This window comes from Bubalus bubalis, chromosome 14 (assembly GCF_019923935.1).
Source record: "Bubalus bubalis isolate 160015118507 breed Murrah chromosome 14, NDDB_SH_1, whole genome shotgun sequence".
NCBI lineage: Eukaryota > Metazoa > Chordata > Mammalia > Artiodactyla > Bovidae > Bubalus > Bubalus bubalis.
The window spans coordinates 57,608,254-57,631,581 of NC_059170.1; the positions used below are offsets into that span (position 1 = coordinate 57,608,254).

Here is a 23,328-nt window from a genome sequence, read left to right on the forward strand (position 1 = left end):
TCATGTATGGATGTGAGAGTTGGACTGTGAAGAAAGCTGAGCACTGAAGAATTGATGCTTTTGAACTGCGGTGTTGGAGAAGACTCTTGAGAGTCCCTTGGACTGCAAAGAGATCCAACCAGTCCATTCTAAAGGAGATCAGTCCTGGGTGTTCATTGGAAGGACTGATGCTAAAGCTGAAACTCCAATACTTTGGCCACCTCATGCAAAGAGTTGACTCATTTGAAAAGACTCTGATGCTGGGAAGGATTGGGGGCAGGAGGAGAAGGGGACGACAGAGGATGAGATGGCTAGATGGCATCACCGACTCGATGGACATGGGTTTGCATAAACTCCAGGAGTTGGTGATGGACAGGCAGGCCTGACGTGCTGTGATTCATGGGATCGCAAAGAGTCGGACACGACTGAGCGACTGAACTGATATTATAGGACACTGATAAAGCTATATAATATTCTAATATTTTGTTTTTCTAGATGTAAAAAAGGAAAATGATGATAATATGTATGTTTTCCTCCAAGCTCTGATATCATTTTATTCCAAGCAGACTTATTGCTATCATGTCATAGATGAGGAAACTGAAACTCAGAGAGATGAAAAGTCTTGGCTGACGCTATGTTACAGAGTCAGCTTGGGGTGGGCATGAGTTCAGAATCCCTGTATTCTGAATCCTGGCCCACCTTCCTTCACTTCAGAATGCTGCCTAGAAAGTCTTTGTCAGAATCTCTCAGTGTAAAGGAAGATCCTTTTTATACAACGTTATAATTATTTCTATTTACATAAAAATTCTCTGAATGATTAAAACACAACTTTCTTGACTATGAATCCAAATAAGAGTATTCGTAGAAAAAGATAATTCTGTTTAAAAATTATCTTGAGGTTACAGGTACAATGAAAGGCCACCTTGAACCCCTAATAATTAAAACATAAATCGATAGCAGAATGTTTGGAAAAGGACTGAATTGGATGATGACGGTTTTGTACAGACTAAGGTAGTTAAATATTATGTGAGATGTTTAATAAATGTCCAAAGAAAAGAGATGCCTATTAGTAGTTTCCTGAGTTTTAAAAATACTGTAGCATGTTACACAAATCTTTACACCACCCTTTGCCTATATTGCCAGATATTTTTCAAAGAAGAACCAATTTCATTCTCATTTAAAATAACTGTCTTGCAAGAGAAAAGGAATGTTGGAGAAATACCTTTGGAATCAAAAGCAACCCAATGGTGACTGTCACAGTCAAATGAGTATGTGCAAAATACAGCATCAACATCCAATCAGACTGAAGTCTTGAGGCAAGAACAAATCTGAAATGAGAATTCACCATATTAGTAACCCAACAAGATTTCTACTTAAAACACTAGGATACTTGCTTTTCCTCAATGTATCAGTAAAAGCAAGGAAGTAAGAAATCATACTGCTGTTTCTACAACATATATTGCATTGGCCAAAAAGTTCCTTCAGGCTTTTCTGTAAGATCTTAAAGATAGCGTATACTTATATAATGTGCTAAACATTTTCTTGATTATTTTGTAGGTAAGTTGAACGTGCAAAGCATAAGCAGTGAACACATGTGAATTCTTCAAAAGAAGAGTAGGGTAAAAATTTATTGTTTCAGGGAAATTTAGATTATAAGGCACAGTCAAATGACTCTTGATCATAACAGTTTTCATTTAAAAACATTAATCAGAACTAAGGAAAAAATGGGTAAATATGTGTCTTAGTGAATGATCCCAGAGACTGATATGGTAAACAATGTAATGGGAAAAATGAATGTACTAATGGGTTATAAAGTACATCATTTTTAAACTATTTTTAAACACTGAAATATAGTGGATGTATAAAGCGCATCTTTTAAAATACAAATTTTAGTTTTTATAGAGCATCAAATTATTTTAAAATAATTTAAAATGTCATATTTAAAATCTTACAGAGGAATTTATAATGCTCTGTTCCACGACAGGCCTGCAAGTAACATGTGTAGGAAAAATTCATTATTGATATCTGTCCTTGCAATTTTGGAATATTTTGACAAATCAGTAGGTACATGTACAAACTAAAACTCATGTTTTAAGGATTCATCTTTATGCAAAAACCAGGTATTGCTTTTATTAAGGTCATTTTGAACTCATATTCTTTTAATGTTCCCCATCTATTGTTTATCCATGAAAGCTAACTATGAGATTTTGGAATTAGAGAATTAGCATTTTGTTTCAATGATATACATCATCAAATTTGAAAAGCTAAATCCTAAGAGAATGCTTATGATATAATAGTGAAATAAACATGTGTGCTAAGTCACTTCAGCCATGTCTGACTCTTTGCAATGTTATGAACTGTAGCCTGCCAGGCTCCTCTGTCCTCTGTCCATGAGATTCTCCAGGCAAGAATACAAGAGTGGGTTGCCACTTCCTATTCCAGGGGATCTTCCTGACCCAGGGACTGAACTCGGGTCTCCTGCATTGCAGGCGGGTTCTTTATCCTGGGTTCGGAAGACCCCCTGAAGAAGAAAATGCCAATCCACCCGTATTCTTGCCTGGGAAATCCTATGCAGAGAGGAGCCTGGCGGGCTACAGTCCATGCGGTCACAGAGAGTTGGACAGGACTGAAGGACTAACACACATACTTTCTTTACCACTAGCACAACCTGGGAAGCCCGAAATAAACATATATGAATCTAAAAATAGAGGAGACTAATTTTATTTCTGCATTATACCATATTCAAGACAAATTTACTAAATGCATATTATTAATATTTAAGATAAAATTTCCATCCAGGCTATTTCTTCCTCATTTTTACCCCCATCTCCCTACTCCTGCAAAATCAAGGTCAAACGGAAGCTAAGGGTTATCAAAATGCAGACAGAGTCTTTTCCCTGTGTCTGGAGACATAAGCAACACAGACTTAGACAGAAGTGCAAAACGACTGTGGTCCTTCACAGACAACTAAAAGAGATTCTCTGGATTAACGTCTTTCTGAATTCCTTTGTCAGAAGGGTAGCTTCATACCTGCTTTGAACATGACTGAATATTCACTGTGTTCAGGGATGGAATACTTTGGAATCCCATCTGTGCTAGGTCAGGTAAGATTTCTTTTTAAGAGCTAAAATAGGATTATCTTACTCAATAAAAAGTTACAGTCTTTGAGACAAGAGTATTGAAGCACTGAAGCAATATAAAATGTACCCCTGAAAATAATATAATGCCAATCTTCTGGGGCCATAGCCAGTCCTGGAGTAGACAGGTACATCAGAGGAGATGGATTTACAGTCTAAAAGTATCCTATGTACAGGGAATTCCTTATCTCAAATGCCAACAGAAGTTGAAACTAGCCTGACAATATCTAGAGAAAAGAATGGGTACGTATGTTTTGAATTAAAACTCTTCCAAAAAATAATTTTGAAATATACTAACATCAGTTGTCCTTAATCAGCTTTTAATTACTGATAGACTTTTTTTAGGTTGTACTTCTGATTAGAAATATCTTAAGAACAACTGGATTTTGCAGTAGTATTAAAGATTCATTTTAAAAAATAGTATTTCAACTAAACAGGTCTAAAGTCAGGTGCACAGAAATATTTGAAAATTGAGGTTAAGAATAAAGGCAGACTTTTAAAGAGTTTTGCACTTTCCCCAAAGTTAGATTTATGCTCAGCACTAAAAATAAGTAAAGAATTAGAACTGACGGAGCAAAATGCTTTCTCATTATTCATCCTTCTAGACTTAACCCTTTTAGGTTATTTTAGGTTCTTTTTGTTCAGTCTGATAGTTTGGTAAGAAAGATAGCAAATCTGTACATAATCTGTAGTAATAGCTTTTAATTTATATATATGTATGTACAAATACATACATATATGTATACATAATTTCATATTTTAAGCAGATAAGAAGAACATATATATCCTATTGATATAAAAATATTTTTGCTGACGTTGGATGCCTTATTTAATATTATTTAACTCCAGGAAAAATTTGCCAAGATAGATCCAGCTGATTTAAATTGTTATTGCTTCTTATCCTTGAATAGAGCTTGTGCCTACATATAAGCTCATGGTTTTTATGATTCTTCTGGTCAAGCTGGTGGGCTGTCTGAGACTTTGTAGGAAAGGTCTAAGCAAAATAGGAAAGTTATTTTTAACAAGTATTTAACATGTTTCCTGTCACTTTAGCTCTGTTAAAACAGTGTTTTCTGAAGTGTGGCTGTGCATTCAGATATCAACTGAATGCAAGACATCATTTTATGATTACTGACTACAATGAGAGATGATAAAAATCCTGTAAAACTTCCACAGATCATCACTTTTTCATCCCTTCATTAATCTCTATCTTTCCACTGAGGGCCAGGACTAATACTCAAAATTTCTAATTACTTTAAGTGTGTCTTAACTTTTAATGTATATCAAGTAATTGAATGGCATCTCTTTGTTGTTTTTCAAACTAATGGATTCCTTTTATTTTCTTGCTGAGATTTATTTTCAATTATGAATCAGGTGAAAATTCTCAAAAGATAAGTCATGCATCTTTCGTTTTCTTCATTTTTCATAAGCCACTTTCTTTCTTCTTTGTACTCTTTGGCTATGGAACCATATGGAATAACAAGAAACAGAGGGCCAGGCCATATATTCTTACCATACAAAGAGTGTGAGGATGAAAAAAATCCAACTGCACACAAAAATCCAACCATCAACTTGGAATGGATTTTGCTTTTGAATTCAACCTATTTCACATATGTAAGTTATCTGAGTGTTAGGATTTTGAAAGTATAAACTAACATAATAAACACGAGTGAAATCATAGATGATTTATCTGTATCTATTTTATAATGTATGTATGTATTGCTTCATGGCTTCAGAACAAAAAGTATGACAGACTATAAACAGTACCCAATGACAACCCCAGAAGTGGTTTAACATAATACAATAACAGTGAGTTCCCTTTCAAATAAATGAAGGCAATAAACAGCTCATCAGAAGGAACTAAGAGCAGCAGAGTTTAAAAAAAAAAACTATATTCATTTGTCATTTCTGTGACAAAGAAATAGTCAATGTACAAAACACTATCCTTCCTAAATCTTTCCATTATGTATCTCACCCAGTTTTGCTGTTTAAATTAAACTGCAACACATCAGAAAAATAAAACAGTTATTTTGTGACTCTACAGATCACTTGCCTAATTGTATGGAATATAGCGGAGATAATGAGCTCATTATGAACTGCAACGGCCATATAGCGCGGCTCATGAAATGCTGAAGGGACCGTCCGCACTGCATAGCAGAGATAAACACCCCACAGGAGGAATAAAAATTCAGCTGTGAGAAGAACAGAAAACACACAATTCGCTGTTAGTTTTATAAGTGAAGGAAGAAGTAAAATTTAAGCACTTTAGCAGGCATTTTGTGTCTATGATAGAAACACACAAAAATAGATGCATACAAAAATGTCATTCACATATGAATACATAGGCCATGTTTATTTTTAATTTTTATTCAGTGTATAGAGGATTTTTCATAGGTATATTTTATTTTTTTAATTAAATGTTTTTTAAACAGTGGTATCTCAGATTTTTTTGAGAATCAATAGCTTTTTCCTAAAACGTGCAAAATAATTTTCCACATCCCGAACGTAAGTTTAAGATGTTCACAGAGCCTCTGAATCACAATAAAGTCATCAAGGTAGCAAAAGGCTTATAATGTATTTACATGCAGCTTCGAGATATTTCAGTTCTTAATGCACTGAGTCTGGTTCAAAGACCTCCATTGCCCGAACTGTGAGAAAATTGGTTGCTAAACATGCAGTGGCATATTTTATAAGTGAACCATCATGGTTTTCACTCCTGACAGACATCTAATCTTTGGTGGGTATATGCCAAAGTTTTAGTGAAATTCACCATCACCTTGTTTGCTTGCTCAAGCCAGAAGAGACAATATAGTGTGGCAGTTAAGGATGGGGCTTCAGAATCATGCTAGACCCGATGGGGAATTCTGGCTGGATCCCTAATTAACTTTGCATTACCTGATGCGAGTTAACCCTCTGGTCACAGTTTCCTTCTCTGGAAAATGAAGATAATAAAAGTATATATTTCATGGGGCTATTTGCTGCTGCTGCTGCTGCTAAGTCGCTTCAGTCGTGACCGACTCTGTGTGACCCAATGGACGGCAGCCCACCAGGCTTCCCCGTCCCTAGGATTCTCCAGGCAAGAACACTGGTATGGGTTGCTATTTCCTTCTCCAATGCATGAAAGTGAAAAGTGAAAGTGAAGTCGCTCAGTCATGTCCGACTCTTCGGGACCCCATGGACTGTAGCCTACCAGGCTCCTCTGTCCATGGATTTTCCAGGCAAGAGTACTGGAGTGGGGTGCCATTGCCTTCTCCGGGCTATTTGCTAATGAAATCAAATAATGGACAGAAAGCACTTAACAGTTTCTGATAGGGATGATGTCAGATAAATAAATAAAAGCAAATGTTAAATAATTAGTTCTTTTTGTTAAACATCTCCTTTGACTTTCTGAAATTAAAAAAATTTTTTTTGGCTGTGCTGGGTCTTTGTTGCTATGCTCAGACTGTCTCTAATTGTGGTGAGCAGGGGCTATTCTTCATTGTGATGCCTGGACTTCTCATTTGGTAGCTTCTCTAGTTGTGGAGCACGGGCTCCAGGGTGTGTGGGCTTCAGTAGTTGTGGTGCGTGGGATCTAGAGCACAGGTTCAGTAGCTGTGGCTCAGGAGCTTAGCTGCTCCACGGCATGTGGGATCTTCCCGGACCAGGGATTGAATCCATGTCTCTACACTGCCAGGCAAGGGCAAGACTCTTAACCACTGACCCATCAGGGAAGTCCCTCTTTTGACTATTTTTTTAAAACTGAACATTGTTACTTTAACCTATTCTGACCAAGTAACTGTTACCATGCATTTTCTCTGTCTTAGTGACGTGACCTCATGGGACAATAATACCTGATTAACAAAAAGAAAGTTCTAGTTAGCAAAAACATTTCACAAAATGCGTTACCTAGAGGTAATCTACTTGCATACTGAAATACTGATTTCCAGTTCCATATGCCCAGGTGTTTTACCTGCTAAAGTTTCAGCATATTTCTACCAGTATTTAAACAATAAGCCCTAAGTAAACACATTTTTCAAGAGTTATTCAAAAACTCTGATATGGTCAAAAGCCAAAGAGAAAATAAACCTCACTCAAAGATCTCCATGATATGAGAGTGGAGGTCTTGATTATTCTGTATGTTGGCCACTGGCCATGTCTGTGAATGTTCTTCCTAGCCAAGCTTACTGGATTCGGAAAAGATCTTCATGGAAAGCTTCCTTCCCTAAGGCTTGTACTTCTGTCCATGGTATTACTATTGCCTCTTCACTTAGGTTTGAAATCTCAGAGCCACCTTTCACTGATACATTTCTACCTAGACTTATTTTTTGTATGTATCACTTCTCTCAATGCCCACAATTACAATCTTTGCCTAAGTTCCTATAAGTTTACTCCTTATTTATCAACTGCCCATCTAAACCTGGATTGACCCTATATTAATTCATTCTCTATAACAGCGACAAGTTCATTATTCTAAAACTCCACTTTGATCATATCAGGATTTGTCCAGATCTCCATTTGGGTTCACTGATTCGTATTAATATTTCCCTTAGAAGATCCATTCATACCTACTTAGGACTGTGGAATTAATTTCTGTTCCCAAAGGAAGACTACAGGGGTTCCTGCCAGGGCAGACATGTTTCAAGACTTTGATAACTTTCTTGTCAGAAAGTTTCAAGACTTTCTTACCCCCCAGGGCTTCCTGTTGGCTGCCCCATTGCTTGGCCTATTCTTCTGTGCTCTTGTAGTTCTTAGACCTTGATTTCCTGTCTAGTCTCTGACCCTTAGGTGAGGTCTTGTGAGGAACTGCTTGTATCTTCATTTAGAAATCTTCAGCAGTTCATTATTATTTTATAAGTGCTTGGCCCTCTATGACCTCATGTCATACAACCAACATGAACTCCCAGAGTTCCCCAACATGAACTGAGCTGACCCAGGAAGATTCACTGTCCTCTGAACACTCCAAAGATTCTTGCTTCTGAGTCTTTGTTTATGCTATTACTAACACACAAAATCTCCTCTCATCCACACTTCCAAATATTAACCAATCTTTCGATGTTCGATTCAGGTCCCACCTCCATCCCTAGGTCCCCAGCCATGATTCTAACTTACACTGAAGTTTCCTTTCTCTAATCTCTTACAGTTTTTAACTATCTATACCAGACAACTCAGAGAATAACTTGCCACACAATATATAACTGGGAGAAAACTGTTTATGGAGTCTTGAGCCCTGACTGTGATGATATTTATCAGGACAAGAACTAAGTCTTTCAATTATTTTTTCTACCTTTGCCCACAAAGATGATAGCAAGGATACTGATCACACATGAATCAGTTCAGTTCAGTTCAGTCGCTCAGTCGTGTCTGACTCTTTGCAACCCCATGAATTGCAGCACGCCAGGCCTCGCTATCCATCACCAACTCCCGGAGTTCACTCAGACTCATGTCCATCAAGTCAGTGATGCCATCCAGCCATCTCCTCCTCTGTTGTCCCCTTCTCCTCCTGCCCTCAATCCCTCCCAGCATCAGATAAGATTTAATAAATATTTGTTGAAATGAATGAATATAAATGATATCAGTTTCATGTATTTAAGAGATATAGGCTTTCTGTTACCTTGCCACTCCACTTAACACTGATGGATGTCTAGATCCATCTAACATCTATATACACAATTTAAAGATCATACTGGCATTATGATTAATAAAGGCAAATGATACTTATTGATGGGCCACTAAGTGTGTGGTACTTGACACTCAAGAATGATGAATACAAAATATTATTAAATAATACTAGCGCAAAAATGTGCTTTGGTTGAAGGATCCACATAAAGCTGAATTATGAAAACATTATCTCCTGGCCACTTATAGCAGTGTTTTTATATAATTTTATACTGAACACTTTTTTTTTTTAAAGGAAAGTAGTTATCAAGTTAATTAGTGTGCTACAATGGAGAATTACATTTAAAAATATAAGACAAAATAAGATTCCTCCAAACAGCTAAGATGAACATTAAAATAATTTCATTAGCAATATCAAACAATATGCCCCAGCAGAAAAACAATTTATTATTCAAAGTACCAATTAAACTAAATGTGATTTATAAAAGTTGAGCTGAGGGAAAAAAAGTCAGTTTCATATAATTAACTTCAGACTAACATTGCAATCAGTAAAGAAAATATGCAGATGTTACCAATTTTTGCAGTGCTGTTTCATGGGGGTTGAAATATATGTTTTGCTTCTGCTTTAGAAAATAATTTCTGGTGGCAAACGATTGATGGGAGGCATGGGTATACTTAAAAAGGGAATTGTATTTATATTTAAATATTCAAATAGGGCTTTCAGAAAACTGAGGTATTCCATTTTTAATCTATAAGGAATAACATTTCATTTAAAAGTTAACTACAATAGCCTTTAAAAAATTAATACACCATAATGAAAGTAATTTCAAGTTATCTTTCCAGAGGCCTGGGTCAAGCAAAGGAGTGAGAAATAATATTAGTTTTTTGACACTGAAGATGTCCTAGGTTGGTGATCTTAGAACACCTACAAGGGCTGGAGAAAAGCAACCTCAAAGTACAAACGACTCTCAAGCTGTGATCTTCTGCTTTGCCATGCTGCAAAGGCATTTTGTATTAACAATGTTCTATGCTTCTTGTGTGCTTCTTCACTCAGTTGTGTCTGACTCTTGTGACCACAGGATTGTAGCCCACCAGGTTCCTCTGTCCATGGGGATTCTCCAGGCAAGAATACTGAAGTGGGTTGCCATGCTCTCCTCTAGCAGATATCCCCAACCTTGAACCCAGGATTGAACCTGGATTGAACCCAGGTCTCCCACACTGCAGACAGATTCTTTACCCTCTGAGCCACCAGGGGAGCCCTTATGCTTCTTAGCACATTTAAAAATTATTTTTACATGGCACAACTAAATATATAATTGAAACATTTAGCTTTCCTTTTCCAAGTGTTTCTTTTAATGTCGTCTTCTGTTTTTCTCTAAATCCTATCCACTTAGAAAATTTACAAAGTAAACTTACTCCATTTTATTCTAATAATATGGTGGACTGCACAGAAGTTATCATTAAGTCAAACAACTAAAAAATGCTTGAAAACAACTCAAATTTCAGCATTCCACGGTTTGGCTGCAGACAGAAACCTTTATATTCTGGAGGCTTATTTGTCTTTTCTTTGATTTAAATTAAGATAGGTGTGAGATTTACAGTGGTGAAAACAATGAAAAGGATACTTCTGGTAGAATTTTAAAGGGAGGATTGACTTTGTGAGATCACGTGGCCTTGGGGGTACATTTTTGAGAGTGTGGATGTGGCCATGAAGTGGGTGGTTGGTGAGTTGCAGGAATTCTGTTTGTCATAAAATCAGTGTGTTCATCTAAGAAGCATGGAGAAGATGGATGTTGCTGGGAGTTCACAACTAGGACTCTGCTGGCCGGGAATGCCTGCCCCTTCTCAGCTCCTGGGAGCAGTAAGGAAGGCATTGGCAGAGCTGAGCCGTAGGACACGCCCATGGACACGCCCACTGAGAACCTGGCTCCACCCCTGCTGACTCACCATGAACAGAGTCTGGATCCCAGGTCTCCTGGTTCTCCTGACCAGTGTTCTCTAAATTATATCCTTCGATGGAGGCTTTCTTTTGCTTTATTACTAGAGGCATAGACATTGGTTTTGACTACTGTGGGGAATGGGTCTCAGTGAGCTCAAACAGGAAAACTCACAAGCCTTCCTATTCCTCCATACTTAAACCTCAGAAGAAGGCTCTGTTCGCCACAGTTACTGCAGACATCGGAGTGGAATGGGGGTAAAACAGGCTGGAATTTGCAGTCCATATGGGTTAGCAGCTTGTTTTTAAACTATGATAGTCATCTTAGTACGAGTAAAAGAGCTGCCAAAATCTTTTGACAACAGAGTTAATCTATAGGCTATCTACTGAAGCAACAAAACCTTTTTTCCCCATCTTAATTTTTCACCCTTTAGAATCCAACGGTTCCACGGGGGAGCTGAAGCTCCTTACAAGCTATGATCCCTACAGATATCTTAATTACTCCTGCTCCATGTCTTTTAGGCACTGCCCCAAGACCCCATCCCAAAATGTCTTCACTTCTAAAAAGAAAAATGGCATTGTAAGGATAAAATGACTGAGAAGGCAATGGCATCCCACTCCAGTACTCTTGCCTGAAAAATCCCATGGACGGAGGAGCCTGGTAGGCTGCAGTCCATGGGGTTGCTAAGAGTCTGACACTACTGAGCGACTTCACTTTCACTTTTCACTTTCATGCATTGGAGAAGGAAATGGCAACCCACTCCAGTGTTCTTGCCTGGAGAATCCCAGGGACGGGGGAGCCTGGTGGGCTGCCGTCTCTGGGGTTGCACAGAGTCGGACACGACTGAAGCAACTTAGCAGTAGCAGCAGCAAGGATAAAATGAAGGAACAAAATTAATTTATCCTTTCTCTCAGCCCTTCAGCATCACAACTACTCTTCAAAGAAATAAAACATTGTTCAGAAGACGTAATATGTAGATAAACAAAGAAAATAATCTCTACTTCACTCATTCAAGAAACTATGAAAAAGACCTTCAAAAAGTATGTCTGTATCATATATAGAATCTAAACACAACGCAACAAAACAAAACCACATCGCACACATAGAAACAGTACAATGGTGATTGACAGGGGCTGAAGTTGTGGGGATAAGGAGAGATTGGTCAAAGGCTACAGATGTTGTTAAAAGATGGATACATTTTGAGGATCTAATGTACAGCACAGTAACTATACTTGAAATTTGCTAAGAGAATGGATTTTAAGCATTCTTACACATACACACACACCTCCCCCAGGAAACTATGTGAGTTGATGAATATGTTAATTAACTTGACTGGGGGAATCATTTCACAATGTATCATATATCAAGTCATTATGTTTAAATATATTACAAGTTCGCAGATTATGATTCAATAAAGTGCAGTATAAAATTAAAAAACTTAAAAATAAATAAAACAACATAAAAAACAAACAACCCTCCCCCCACCCCAAAAAAAAGTATGTGTGAAGTTTCTCATGACATAGCTCAAGCCTGTCAATGCAGTCAAGCTTTCATTTCTTTGACTGAAAATTAAAAATACATTTAAAAAATTGTAACAAATGATGCAGCAGGATTAAGGCATACAGTACATTAGAATAAAAAAAGATGCATGTAAATGAACCTAAATCATGAACATTAATCTAAGTCAGATGGAAAGGAAGTCTAATCTATTTTCCCCAGTACTCATTAAAGGGTGCTTGTACCATATTTCACCTGTCACAATATAGCCTAATCTTCTAGGAGAATTAAGTATTTAAATCCTGAGAAACAATTGCTATTCTAGAATTTCCCTATATAACTCAGTAGGTGTTACTGTATTCTTCTCAGTCTTTTCTAAACACTGGCGTACAACTAATTGAATTACTGAACACATTGTCTGCCTTTGTGTTTAAAATATACAAGGCAAGAGGAGAATCAAGTTTCTTCCCAGTAGTTTTCTATACCTGATTCCTCCTCTGAAACACCTGTGGTAGGAAAATCACCTACATGGGCAGTTCTGGAGTGAGCAAGAAGTAGGAAGGACCCATTCCTTAAATTTATGACTCATATTTCTAACTAGAGTTCTACTTCAGTGGAAAAACTAGTATCACACTCAAATGATTCTTTAATTTGTATTAAAAAAAAACAAACAAACCGGATAGTTTCAGACAGGTAAAACTGATCCATGTTTATCAATATATTAACACCACTTTTTTGGGTTTTTTTGAAATTGACTCCTGACACTAATATAAGTATACACAGCTTCTTGACACAGATTTCTCACAACAGCTTCAAGGTAAAGCCTATCTCCATCCTTTCCCTGCACAGAATTATTTCTGCTTAGGAAATGGGGAATAATTTAGCTTTCAGTACATGCTTCTTTCTGGCAGACTGAAGATACATTAATTTATTCTTGAATAACAGCTTAGATATAAAAATCTAATGGTAAACATGCTATTTATAGAAATATATAAAGAGAACTGCAAAGAGGCACACATTAGCAAACATTAAGAGGGGTTAAATACGGAATATCTAATGCTACATGCCAAAAGAGAAATAAATGCAACCACTGTAGGGTAGTGTGGAAAAAGAATTTTACAGCAACCACATGTCTCTTGAGTTTTCAAGATAGTCTTAATTTAAAATATTTGTTCCTGTTGTTAAATCACGTGTGTTGAGTTTTCTTCAGAGAACTGTGTCACTGCAAGAAAAGTGTAATTTTGAAACTAAGGTGTTTCAGTAGTTTATGAGTAGTTCAGTAAATTATTCAGTAGGACAAAAATAATCACTAAAAGATAAAAATATTATCACCAAACATTTAACTTCCTCTTACCTCTTGATCTCTATACCTTATCATTAGTCTTTTACTTTAAAGTATTTTGCACCCTAAAGAAGGTCACATTTGTGATCTCTATGTAGAAATAAATATGAATACAGAACTGACAGTAACCTGTAGTTCATTTTACATAAACTTTCTTTATATATAAGAATTTTCTATAATAAACAAGATCCACTAAATACCTATAATGTCTCTAGTACTGAAGACCTTATGGTACATATAAAATATATAAGAGACTTATTCCTCTCATCAGGTAGTTTACTATTGGGTTATAAAGATAAGTGAGAATCGAAACCAAAATTAGGTGGTAAAGTCTCTTGGTACAGTGGTAGTTCAATGAAGGAAGACAACCATTTGGACTAGAACCTAGGAGAATCTTTATAAAAGAGAAGTTTTTTGAGGCATGGGTAATATTTAGAATATTACAAAGAGGTAGAAAGAACATTTCCTTTGATAGGGAGAGTGGTGGAGGTGGGTAGGAACTGTGTGAAACATGAAGGAAATGCCTAACTGGAAAAGAGGGTAATGTTAAAATACATTGTAAATAATGCTGGATTAATAATGCTGCTTAAGTTTACTGTGAGTCTTGAAAATCTGTTAAAGGAATTTGGAGAATCAGAAAGTGATGTGATGAATCAGTAAGTTCAATCTAGGTTGCTTTTAGAAGACACACACACCCACACCCGCCCCACACAGACAACCCAAATTCAGGGATTTTGGAGTTGGCATCATTAGAATCGAGAAGGACATACAGCAGTACTTCTCAAAGTGTGGTCTCACACCCAAAAGCAGAAGCATCACCTGGGAACCTGTTACAGAGCAAATTCTTGGGCTTTATTCTGCTTCTTCATTGCCAACCTAATGACGCCTCATTATGGATTTTGAATATCGTATTCTTTGTAAAACATAAAAGAAATGTAATGTGCTTTTCTTCATAGTAATATTGGGAAGCGATTTTTTTTAGTTTGGTCAACTTGGATTGAAGAATGTAAATTAGTGTTACAGGTTTGTATTAAGTAGAAATTTTATATCTACAAAATTTGTTTAATTTTCACATTCAAATGAAAGTCAGAATCAGAACTGCTTCCTACCCATGCTTTATCTTCTAATACTGATATTGATATCTACTGATATGGAACTACAGATATTTTCATTGCTATTGATCAAAATAATGATGACTGACTTTATATATTATTATAGTGCTATAACCATTCCCTTTATGTACCCACATTGCTTTATTACTACAGATACCAGGCTTATATGAGTCCTAAAATACCCTCTCAGAAAAATATTATTCCATTCAAATTGTAAACAATGTACACATTTTATGAGCTTCTAGCAAAATACTAAATGTGAACATTTCACAAACAACTGCCAATATGTGGGAGATAGATAATGGGAATTAAATTCATGTTTTTATTTTTGACATCTGCCAAAGAAAGTTAAGATTTGTCCCTGGTTGACTGAGGGGAATGACAACAAAATAATAAAATGTTTTTGTATCTTTGCAGGCTTAGTATAAAAATAGCCCAATATTAACAACAGAAAAATTCCTATGGAATTTTCTCTTTCTCATTTTTCAAAAAACTGAGGTACCAGAAAAATAATCTGTGCTTTTGGCCCAACTCATCATGGGCTTCTTCTAAGTTCTCCAGTTTCTCAGTCACATAACTTACTCCCCACAAGTAGCAAGGTTCTGTGTTTGTATAATACCAGAAATCCAGAGAATTTCCAATAAATTATCTTTAAAGGAAAGATAAATTAGAAATTTTGTTCAGAGCACTCTATAGAGACCAAGTCTGATATATCACAGGACCCAAACAATATTAAAAATACCAGCACATTTCCTTTTTTCTCCCAAAATAAATAAGTCAAAAGAATCGATACTGTTAGCCAAATGGGGACACATTGATAGGATGGAAAGCAGAAAGTCTGTGTATAAAGAAGCTGCCTTTACTTACTGTGTTTCTCCTTCTTGCACAAAGAAGGACATTTTCTGAACAAAGCTGCATACCTCTGAAAAATAATGGGAACTCCCAGAAAAAGTTTGCGTTCCACATATCATTATTGTCCGTTTCATAGTATTGTTTTACCAAAACCAAATGGGTAAAATTCCTCTAGAGTTTGTGAAAGGGTTTGGCAAGGCTTCTGAGGAAGTCCGTTGTCATGCTAGCGGGCAAACAGAAGACAACCGCACAAACCGAGTGACCACGTACCGGCTGCTGTCATGTAATCCCAGCGCTCGACGAGGCACATACTGAAGATGAGGTGATCTGACGTTCGCCCTTGGCCAATGAGTGAAATCTGCCTCTCCAAATTCTGGCAAACAGATGATGTCCAGCCAACGAGAAACCAGAACACTACCAGGAGTATTACCGCCAGCATCCTCATGACACGTCCACCAGTCATGTATGGAATCCTCTGGGCTGTTCGTGAAAGAAACACCTTCAAAACCCTGGGAGAGCAAGACATCAAAATGTGAAGGCAAACCTAACACCCAGGAAGTAAAACTCTAAAATATCTGGTTTTTCTTGGTGAAATCTAAATCTACCCAAGCTTACTTAGGCAGAATTTTAACACTAAAAAAAAAAAAAAAAAAAAAAAAAAGTGTCACTTGTTATTTTTACTGAATTTCTTTCTATTTTATCTTCCAATAGCAGAACACATATCCTGTGTTAGAGGTCAGTGAGTCAATAGATTTGTGTAGGATGGAATTCTTTTGAGGATGTCTTAATATTTCAAGGAAAATTCTCAGGACCTTAGAAAGATCCATAGGGAAACACTGCTCAAACTGGGTTTCTAAGGGATCAAAAGATAGTCCTGAAAGTTGGTAGTTGGATTTTACATTATACTAAGTCAAAAACTTCCTTAAATGAGTTATTCTTTATAGTAGAACGTTATAAAAGGTATTTTTTGAAAATAATTTTTTGTAGCCTCCCTTTGTCATCATTGTATCACATAATGAAAAATAATTATGAGTACAAAAACAAAAACAATAAGAGGACTATTTAAATACCCCTCAATAAGACTATTGCATTAAAGAAGAAGATTGGGATATGACCTACAAGAACTACATTCATTTTTTTGGTGTATATATGACTCAAATGCATAGCCGGGGTTGAGAACTACTGGATTACATGGTATCTAAGAACTGTTTCATCTCTAAAAATGATGTGAAGACAAAATTCAACCTTACTATAGGGATCTTTCCAGCTATCCTTTCTTTAATATCATCTCCAGAATATTCTTAGCTGATTTTAACTCCCTACTCTCATTCTGATATCTTAGGTCACAAAGTTGTGACTTGACATAAACTACCATAATGGTTTATGGTACTCTAAGGGTATCCATAATCAATTTCTAAATTAATTCATCTTTTCAGCTTTTCTGCTTCCTCTTCCATCTCATTCTTTCAACATATTAAATGAAATGTTCTTATGAATTATTCATAAAAATCATTATAAATCCAGAAATGAAACTTATACACCTGAAATAATCTAGATGTTTTTTACTATCTTTTCTCTCAATGCAGGGCTTTGATAGCTCTTCCCCCTTATATCCAGTAAAGAAAGTTATTTTCTAGCATGTTCATATTTATCCTCCCCCTATCCATATTTCCAGGTTTTCTGGTGGCTCAGACAGTAAAGAATCTGTCTGCAATGCAGAAGACCTGGGTTTGATCCCTGGGTCGTTGGGAAGATCCCCTGGAGAAGGAAATGGCAACCCACTCCAGTATTCTTGCCTGGGGAATTCATGGACAGAGGAGCCTGATGGGCTATAGCACATGGGGTCACAAAGAATCGGACATGACCGAGCAACTGTCACTTTAACCCATATCTTTAACTCCACTGTCCTTCAGCTAACACACAGTGTGAATTTATTTAATTCTGAATAAAATACTTATCCTCAATTTTAATGTGGAACAACATCAGAAAGGTTTTAGTATAAAATAAGAATTCAAAAGATCACTTTACTCATCGTTTAACTACAGACAGTCCCCAATTTAAAACAGTTCGACTTAGTGATATTTTGATTTTATGATGGCACAAATCGATAAGCATTCAGTAGAAACTGTACTTTGAACCTGAATTTCGATCTTTAACTGGGCTAATGGTACGTGGTACGATACTCTCTCCTGATGCCTCAGCTCCGAGACAGCCACGGGATCACAAGGTTAAACAACTGATCCACTTACAACCATTCTGTACTCATTCAATAATTTTGCTTTTCACTTTCAGTACAGTATTCAATAAATGATATGAGCTATTCAGCATTTTATTATAAAACAGACCTTGCGTTAGATGATGTGGCCGAAGCGGAGGCTACTGTAAGTGTTCTGAGCACAGTTAAGGTAGACTGGGTTAAACTATGATGTTAGGTATGTTAGATGCGCTCACAACTTAACGATACTCTCAATCTACAATGGATTTATCTGGATATAATTCTACTGTAAGTCAAGGAAGAGCTGTAGTTCACCAGATAAGCAGTTATTCTCCATTCCCTGGGTGAAACACACTCGCACTGGTAGCGAACGCATTGCCTCCCTCTATAGGCCTCAAACACTTCTGCTCCAGGTAGTTGAAGTGCTGCCTGTTAAGAATCACTTGTACTTGTTGCCAAATTAAACCTACTGTTCATCCTTTTTTTTGAAGTATAGTTGATTTGTGATATTAGTCTCAGGTGTGAAACTAACAGTTTCACAGTGATTCAGTATTTTATAGATTTTACTCCATTTAAAGTTAGATAAAGAGGGGAGGTAGTAGTTGGTCTGCGCCTTGACGGATATCAATTGACAGAAATGGAGGAAAGTAGAAAAGATATAAGGGGATATTCTAACTGAAGGGAAAAACATAACAAAGTCCAAACCAGAGAAATGTTGTCTTTGAGGGACAGTGGACGGAAATGTTTGGCAAGAGGGGAAGTTTTCTTTAACCCAGAGGAACTCCTAGGGATTTTTCAAGTTACTTCGAGGGGTTTTCACTGGGTTGAGAACCACTGCTTCAGAGAAAAATAGTTATGATTTATATTTTCTTTCTATGGCCAAGATGTGGAAAGTCATTAACTTTTCTGTTACTTGAAGATTTTCACATATTTGCTCAAAGAGAGCAAAGAGTGAATTTTTAAAATAACTATCTTTAAAATATACTACTTCTTAACCAGATGAGCTTGTTATTTGCAGAGGAAGTCTATATGATCCCAGTAGAGTAATCTTTTAGTCAAGAAACTAGCTTCCAAATTATGAGACATTTTCATGTTTTCCATGGGTGTTTATCATAGAGTCTGAGAATTCAAGATTGTCAGGTCCCCAAATCTCATTTCCAGAGAGGGAAAAACCAAAGCCAAGCTCTCATGAGCCTCCTGTTATCAATTTTACTGACTTTCAAACACTAGAAAATACAGTAACACAACTCTGCACTGCAGTCTAAGCATTTCAGGATATTGGTTTTTGTAAAATGGAATAAGATATATTTTTCTAGGACGGCCTTAAAATAAAATGAGAAAATTTTGCTACATCTTTAAAAAAAATGAGCTTTTGTTAGTCTACATGCGTTCACCGCCTAGAAACCAAGTTCTAAATGTGAAATCCTTAGACATGCACTTATATGAAATACAGCTGTAGAAAAAGTGCAACCATTAAACTTACACAGATTACTTTTCGTACTATTTTTTTATAGATAAATCTTTAAGCTATCATCTGTTGAGAAGGTTTCACTATTCTCAATGAACACAGTAATATATATGAGGACTACAAAAAAATCTCCAAAATTTAATACAAAATGGCATATTTAAAGTATATATTCAGTTCTCGTTAATAGTAGATAAATTCATAAATAAGAATTTACGTACATAATAAATAAAGAAATCATGTTGAAATAATAAAAAACTATGGCAATCCAGGAATTGGCTGTCACTATATGTCTACCTCTAGGAGAAGGCAATGGCACCCCACTCCTGTACTCTTGCCTGGAAAATCCCATGGACGGAGGAGCCTGGAAGGCTGCAGTCCATGGGGTCGCTGAGGGTTGGACACGACTGAGCGACTTCACTTCCACTTGGAGAAGGAAATGGCAACCCACTCCAGTGTTCTTGCCTGGAGAATCCCAGGGATGGGGGAGCCTGGTGGGCTGCCATCTATGGGGTTGCACAGAGTCGGACATGACTGAAGCGACTTAGCAGCAGCAGCAGCAGCATATGTCTACCTCTACTTTTTCACTTTCCACACACTTCTTGTCTGAGCTCATAAAATTACTATAAGGGCTTATATTTAGGTTATATGATTATCTTCTTCAAATATCTAATTGCTAGTTTGTTCTTTTCTTTAGTTTTTTTTTGAGGTGGATACTTTTTTGAGTCTTTATTGAATTTGTTACAATATTGCTTCTACGGTTTTTTTGTTTTTTGGCAGCAAGGTACAGGGAATCTTAGCTCCCCCACCAGGGATTGAACCCTTCACTCCCTGCATTGGAAGGTGGAGTCTTAACCACTGGACCATGAAGGAAGCCCCTCTAATTGATTGCTTCTATTATGTCATATTCTCTTGGTTTTCATCCTACTCCTCTGTCAGCAATTTTTTAGTTTCCAGCACAGAGTCCTCTGCCTCAGTCTTCCTTTTAAAAAAGACTTCTCCTCAAGGATCTCCTAAATGTTGTCATCTTGTTTTTGTTCTACATGTTATACCTGGGAAATTTCAACCACGACTCTGCTTCAGTTATGTACCTGTTGGTGAGTCTCAAATCTGTAACTTTGGTTTATTGAGATCACTCTCCTGAGCTCAAGATCTGTAGAATCAGTGACCCATTGGACATCAACAGGTCCCAAAATAAAATCATCACTCTCTCAATTCCTGTCTCCTCTAATCCACTGCTCATGTGTTACCTGTCTGAATGACCAGTACCAGATAAGTATTCAAAGCAGAAACCTAGGGAGGAACTTTGATACTTCTCCCCCATCTATGTTCCTAATAGCAAATGCATAATTAAGAATATCTGGGTACTTCCCTAGAGGTCCAATGATTAAGAATCCACCAGGCAGTGCAGGAGACTTGGGTTCAATCTCTGGCCAGGCAACTAAACCTGCATGCCTCAACTACTGAACCAGGGCACCTAGAGAGAAGCCTAGTTGTGCACAACTAGTGCCCATCGAGTCAGTGATGCCATCCGGCCATCTCATCCTCTGTCGTCACCTTCTCCTCCTGCCCCCAATCCCTCCCAGCATTAGAGTCTATGGCAGAAAGTGAAGAAGAACTAAAAAGCCTCTTGATGAAAGTGAAAGAGGAGAGTGAAAAGTTGGCTTAAAGCTCAACATTCAGAAAACTAAGATCATGGCATCTGGTCCCATCACTTCATGGCAAATAGATGGGGAAACAGTGGAAACAGTGTCAGACTTTATTTTTTGGGGCTCCAAGATCACTGCAGATGGTGACTGCAGCCATGAAATGAAAAGATGCTTACTCCTTGGAAGGAAAGTTATGACCAACCTAGATAACATATTAAAAAGCAGAGACATTACTTTGCCAACAAAGGTCCATCTAGTCAAGGCTATGGTTTTTCCAGTGGTCATGTATGGATGGGAGAGTTGGACTGTGAAGAAAGCTGAGCGCTGAAGAATTGAGGCTTTGAAGTGTGGTGTTGGAGAAGACTCTTGAGAGTGCCTTGGATTGCAAGGAGATCCAACCAGTCCATTCTAAAGGAGATCAGTCCTGGATGTTCATCAGAAGGACTGATGCTGAAGCTGAAACTCCAGTACTTTGGCCACCTCATGCGAAGAGTTGACTCATTGGAAAAGACCCTGATGCTGGGAGGGATTGGGGGCAGGAGGAGAAGGGGACGACAGAGGATGAGATGGCTGGATGGCATCACTGACTCAATGGACATGAGTTTGAGTGAACTCCGGGTGTTGGTGATGGACAGGCAGGCCTGGTGTGGTGCGATTCATGGGGTCGCAAAGAGTTGGACACGACTGAGTGACTGAACTGAACTGAACTGAGTGCACAGCAATGAAGAGTCCACGTGCCACAACTAAGAACTGCCACAGCCATAAAAAAAATTTTTTTTAAATAATTTAATTTTTACCTCTTAAACACTTAGAATATCTTTCAAATCTTTCTATTTTTCTCCATTTTCACTGCCACTGTACAGCTCCTGGTCATCAACCTATTTCCTCTAGTAGCTTCCTAACCAGTATCCTTACTGTTCTCTTCCACCATCAGGCCACACTGTACGTTAAAGCCACAGCGACATTCCTAACTGCACTTCTGATCCTGTTTCTCTCCTATTTACAGTCCTGTGCTTCTCCACCCAAATCCAGCTACCTTAGGGTGGTAAAAGGCCTTTAAAAATTGGTCCCTCCTTGCTTCAGCAGGCTCATCGCTCACCATTCTTGCCTTCCTCCAGGTCTCTGAACAACATGCGGTGTCCTCTATCTGAACCTTTGCCCTCCTTTTCCTGTACTTCCCCTCCCTCTCCCCTCATCAATACAAATACCTAATTTAGCCAATTCGTACATATTCCTTCAAGGTTCAATTGAGATGCCACTTGCTCTAGGCCAGTGGTTCCCAAACCAGTAGCATTAACATCATCCCAAAACTTGTTAAAAATGCAAATTCTTGGGTCCCCTCCAGATCTACTATGTCAGAAACACTGGGGGTTATGGCCCAGAAACCTGTATTTTAACAAGCCCTTTAAATACATTCTGATGAAGGCTATAGTTTGAGAGCTGCTGCTCTAAATAATTTTTTCCCCAAAGGCTTAAGTCTGGTGCACCTGTCTTTCCAATGGGCTGACTGCTCTAACCTGTCAGATACAATTTTGAGTTTTTGTTACATTGACAACAAAATTTAAAACCTCTAGTATCAGAAAGTTTTCCACTTTCAGAATATTTGCGTTTCTGATTCAACCACATCTTTTTTGTTTACTACAAGGAAATGAATATGTACATAATCAAGCCATACAAGCTTCTACTAACTTAATTGGAATAATCCTAAAGTCTTAAAGTTCTCCATTAGATTTGAATTTCTATTAATTTTACTGCTTTCTTAGAAATTCCGGAAAATAAATGCTTCTGATGAAAGATAGGAGGTGATTATTTTCTTTTATAAATATAAAGCCACTCAATTCTTGGCAAAAGAGCCTTGATAGTAAATAACACAAAAAAGGCTGAAGTCACTACTTCTCAGTTTGCTTTAAGTGGTCATAAGCCCTCATGTTTATCAAGCTTTTCATCAATTTCTCAAAATTTCATTTTCAGAAGTAACATATGCTACTTTTTAATCACTGGATATATTTAAAAGGATCAGTATCACCTAGGCAAAAATAGACTTTAACATTTATGAGACATGAAGTTCAGTAAGACTGTGGTGACTATTTTAAGTTACTGCTATTATAAGAAGGAAACCCACAACTCAGCTTCCCCAATATAGGTAATTTTATCAATTCCAATTACCTGCTTTAGCTCTCGTATCTCATAGTAACCTTCCTTTCTTTTGACCTGATTGTAAGTAGATAGGATAAGGGAGAAGAAAGAGTTATAAGACTGTTACAAGTCAAATATTTGATAGAGCTAGAAGGAATCTGCAGATTATTTCTTCTGCTCTCAGGAAAAAGGCAAAAATGTCTGTTTTCACCACTTCTATTCATCATTGTACCAGAAGTTCTAGTATGAGTAATTTGTCAAGAAAAAAAGAAATAAAATGAATCCATATTGGGATGGGAGAAGTAAAGCTGTATCTATTAGTAGATGACACAATCTCATATATAGAAAACTCTAAAGAGCACACACACACACATAATCTGAACGAAACACCAAATTCAGCAAAGTTGTAAGA

General features: G+C 37.2%; 1 protein-coding gene across 2 annotated transcripts in view; it reads right to left on the minus strand.

The window, feature by feature from the left end:
* GPR158 (G protein-coupled receptor 158) overlaps positions 1-23,328 on the minus strand; it is a 302,630-nt gene that overhangs the window by 9,632 nt on the left and 269,670 nt on the right. The window contains exons 7-9 of one of the 2 annotated variants that reach the window (XM_006075956.4): positions 15,722-15,960; positions 5,170-5,308; positions 1,202-1,307 (exon numbers count right to left, since the gene is read on the minus strand). In XM_006075956.4, coding sequence (XP_006076018.4) covers positions 1,202-1,307; positions 5,170-5,308; positions 15,722-15,960 — 484 coding nt within the window. The remainder of the gene's footprint in view (positions 1-1,201; positions 1,308-5,169; positions 5,309-15,721; positions 15,961-23,328) is intronic. The other variant, XM_044928140.2, reaches the window with a different exon arrangement.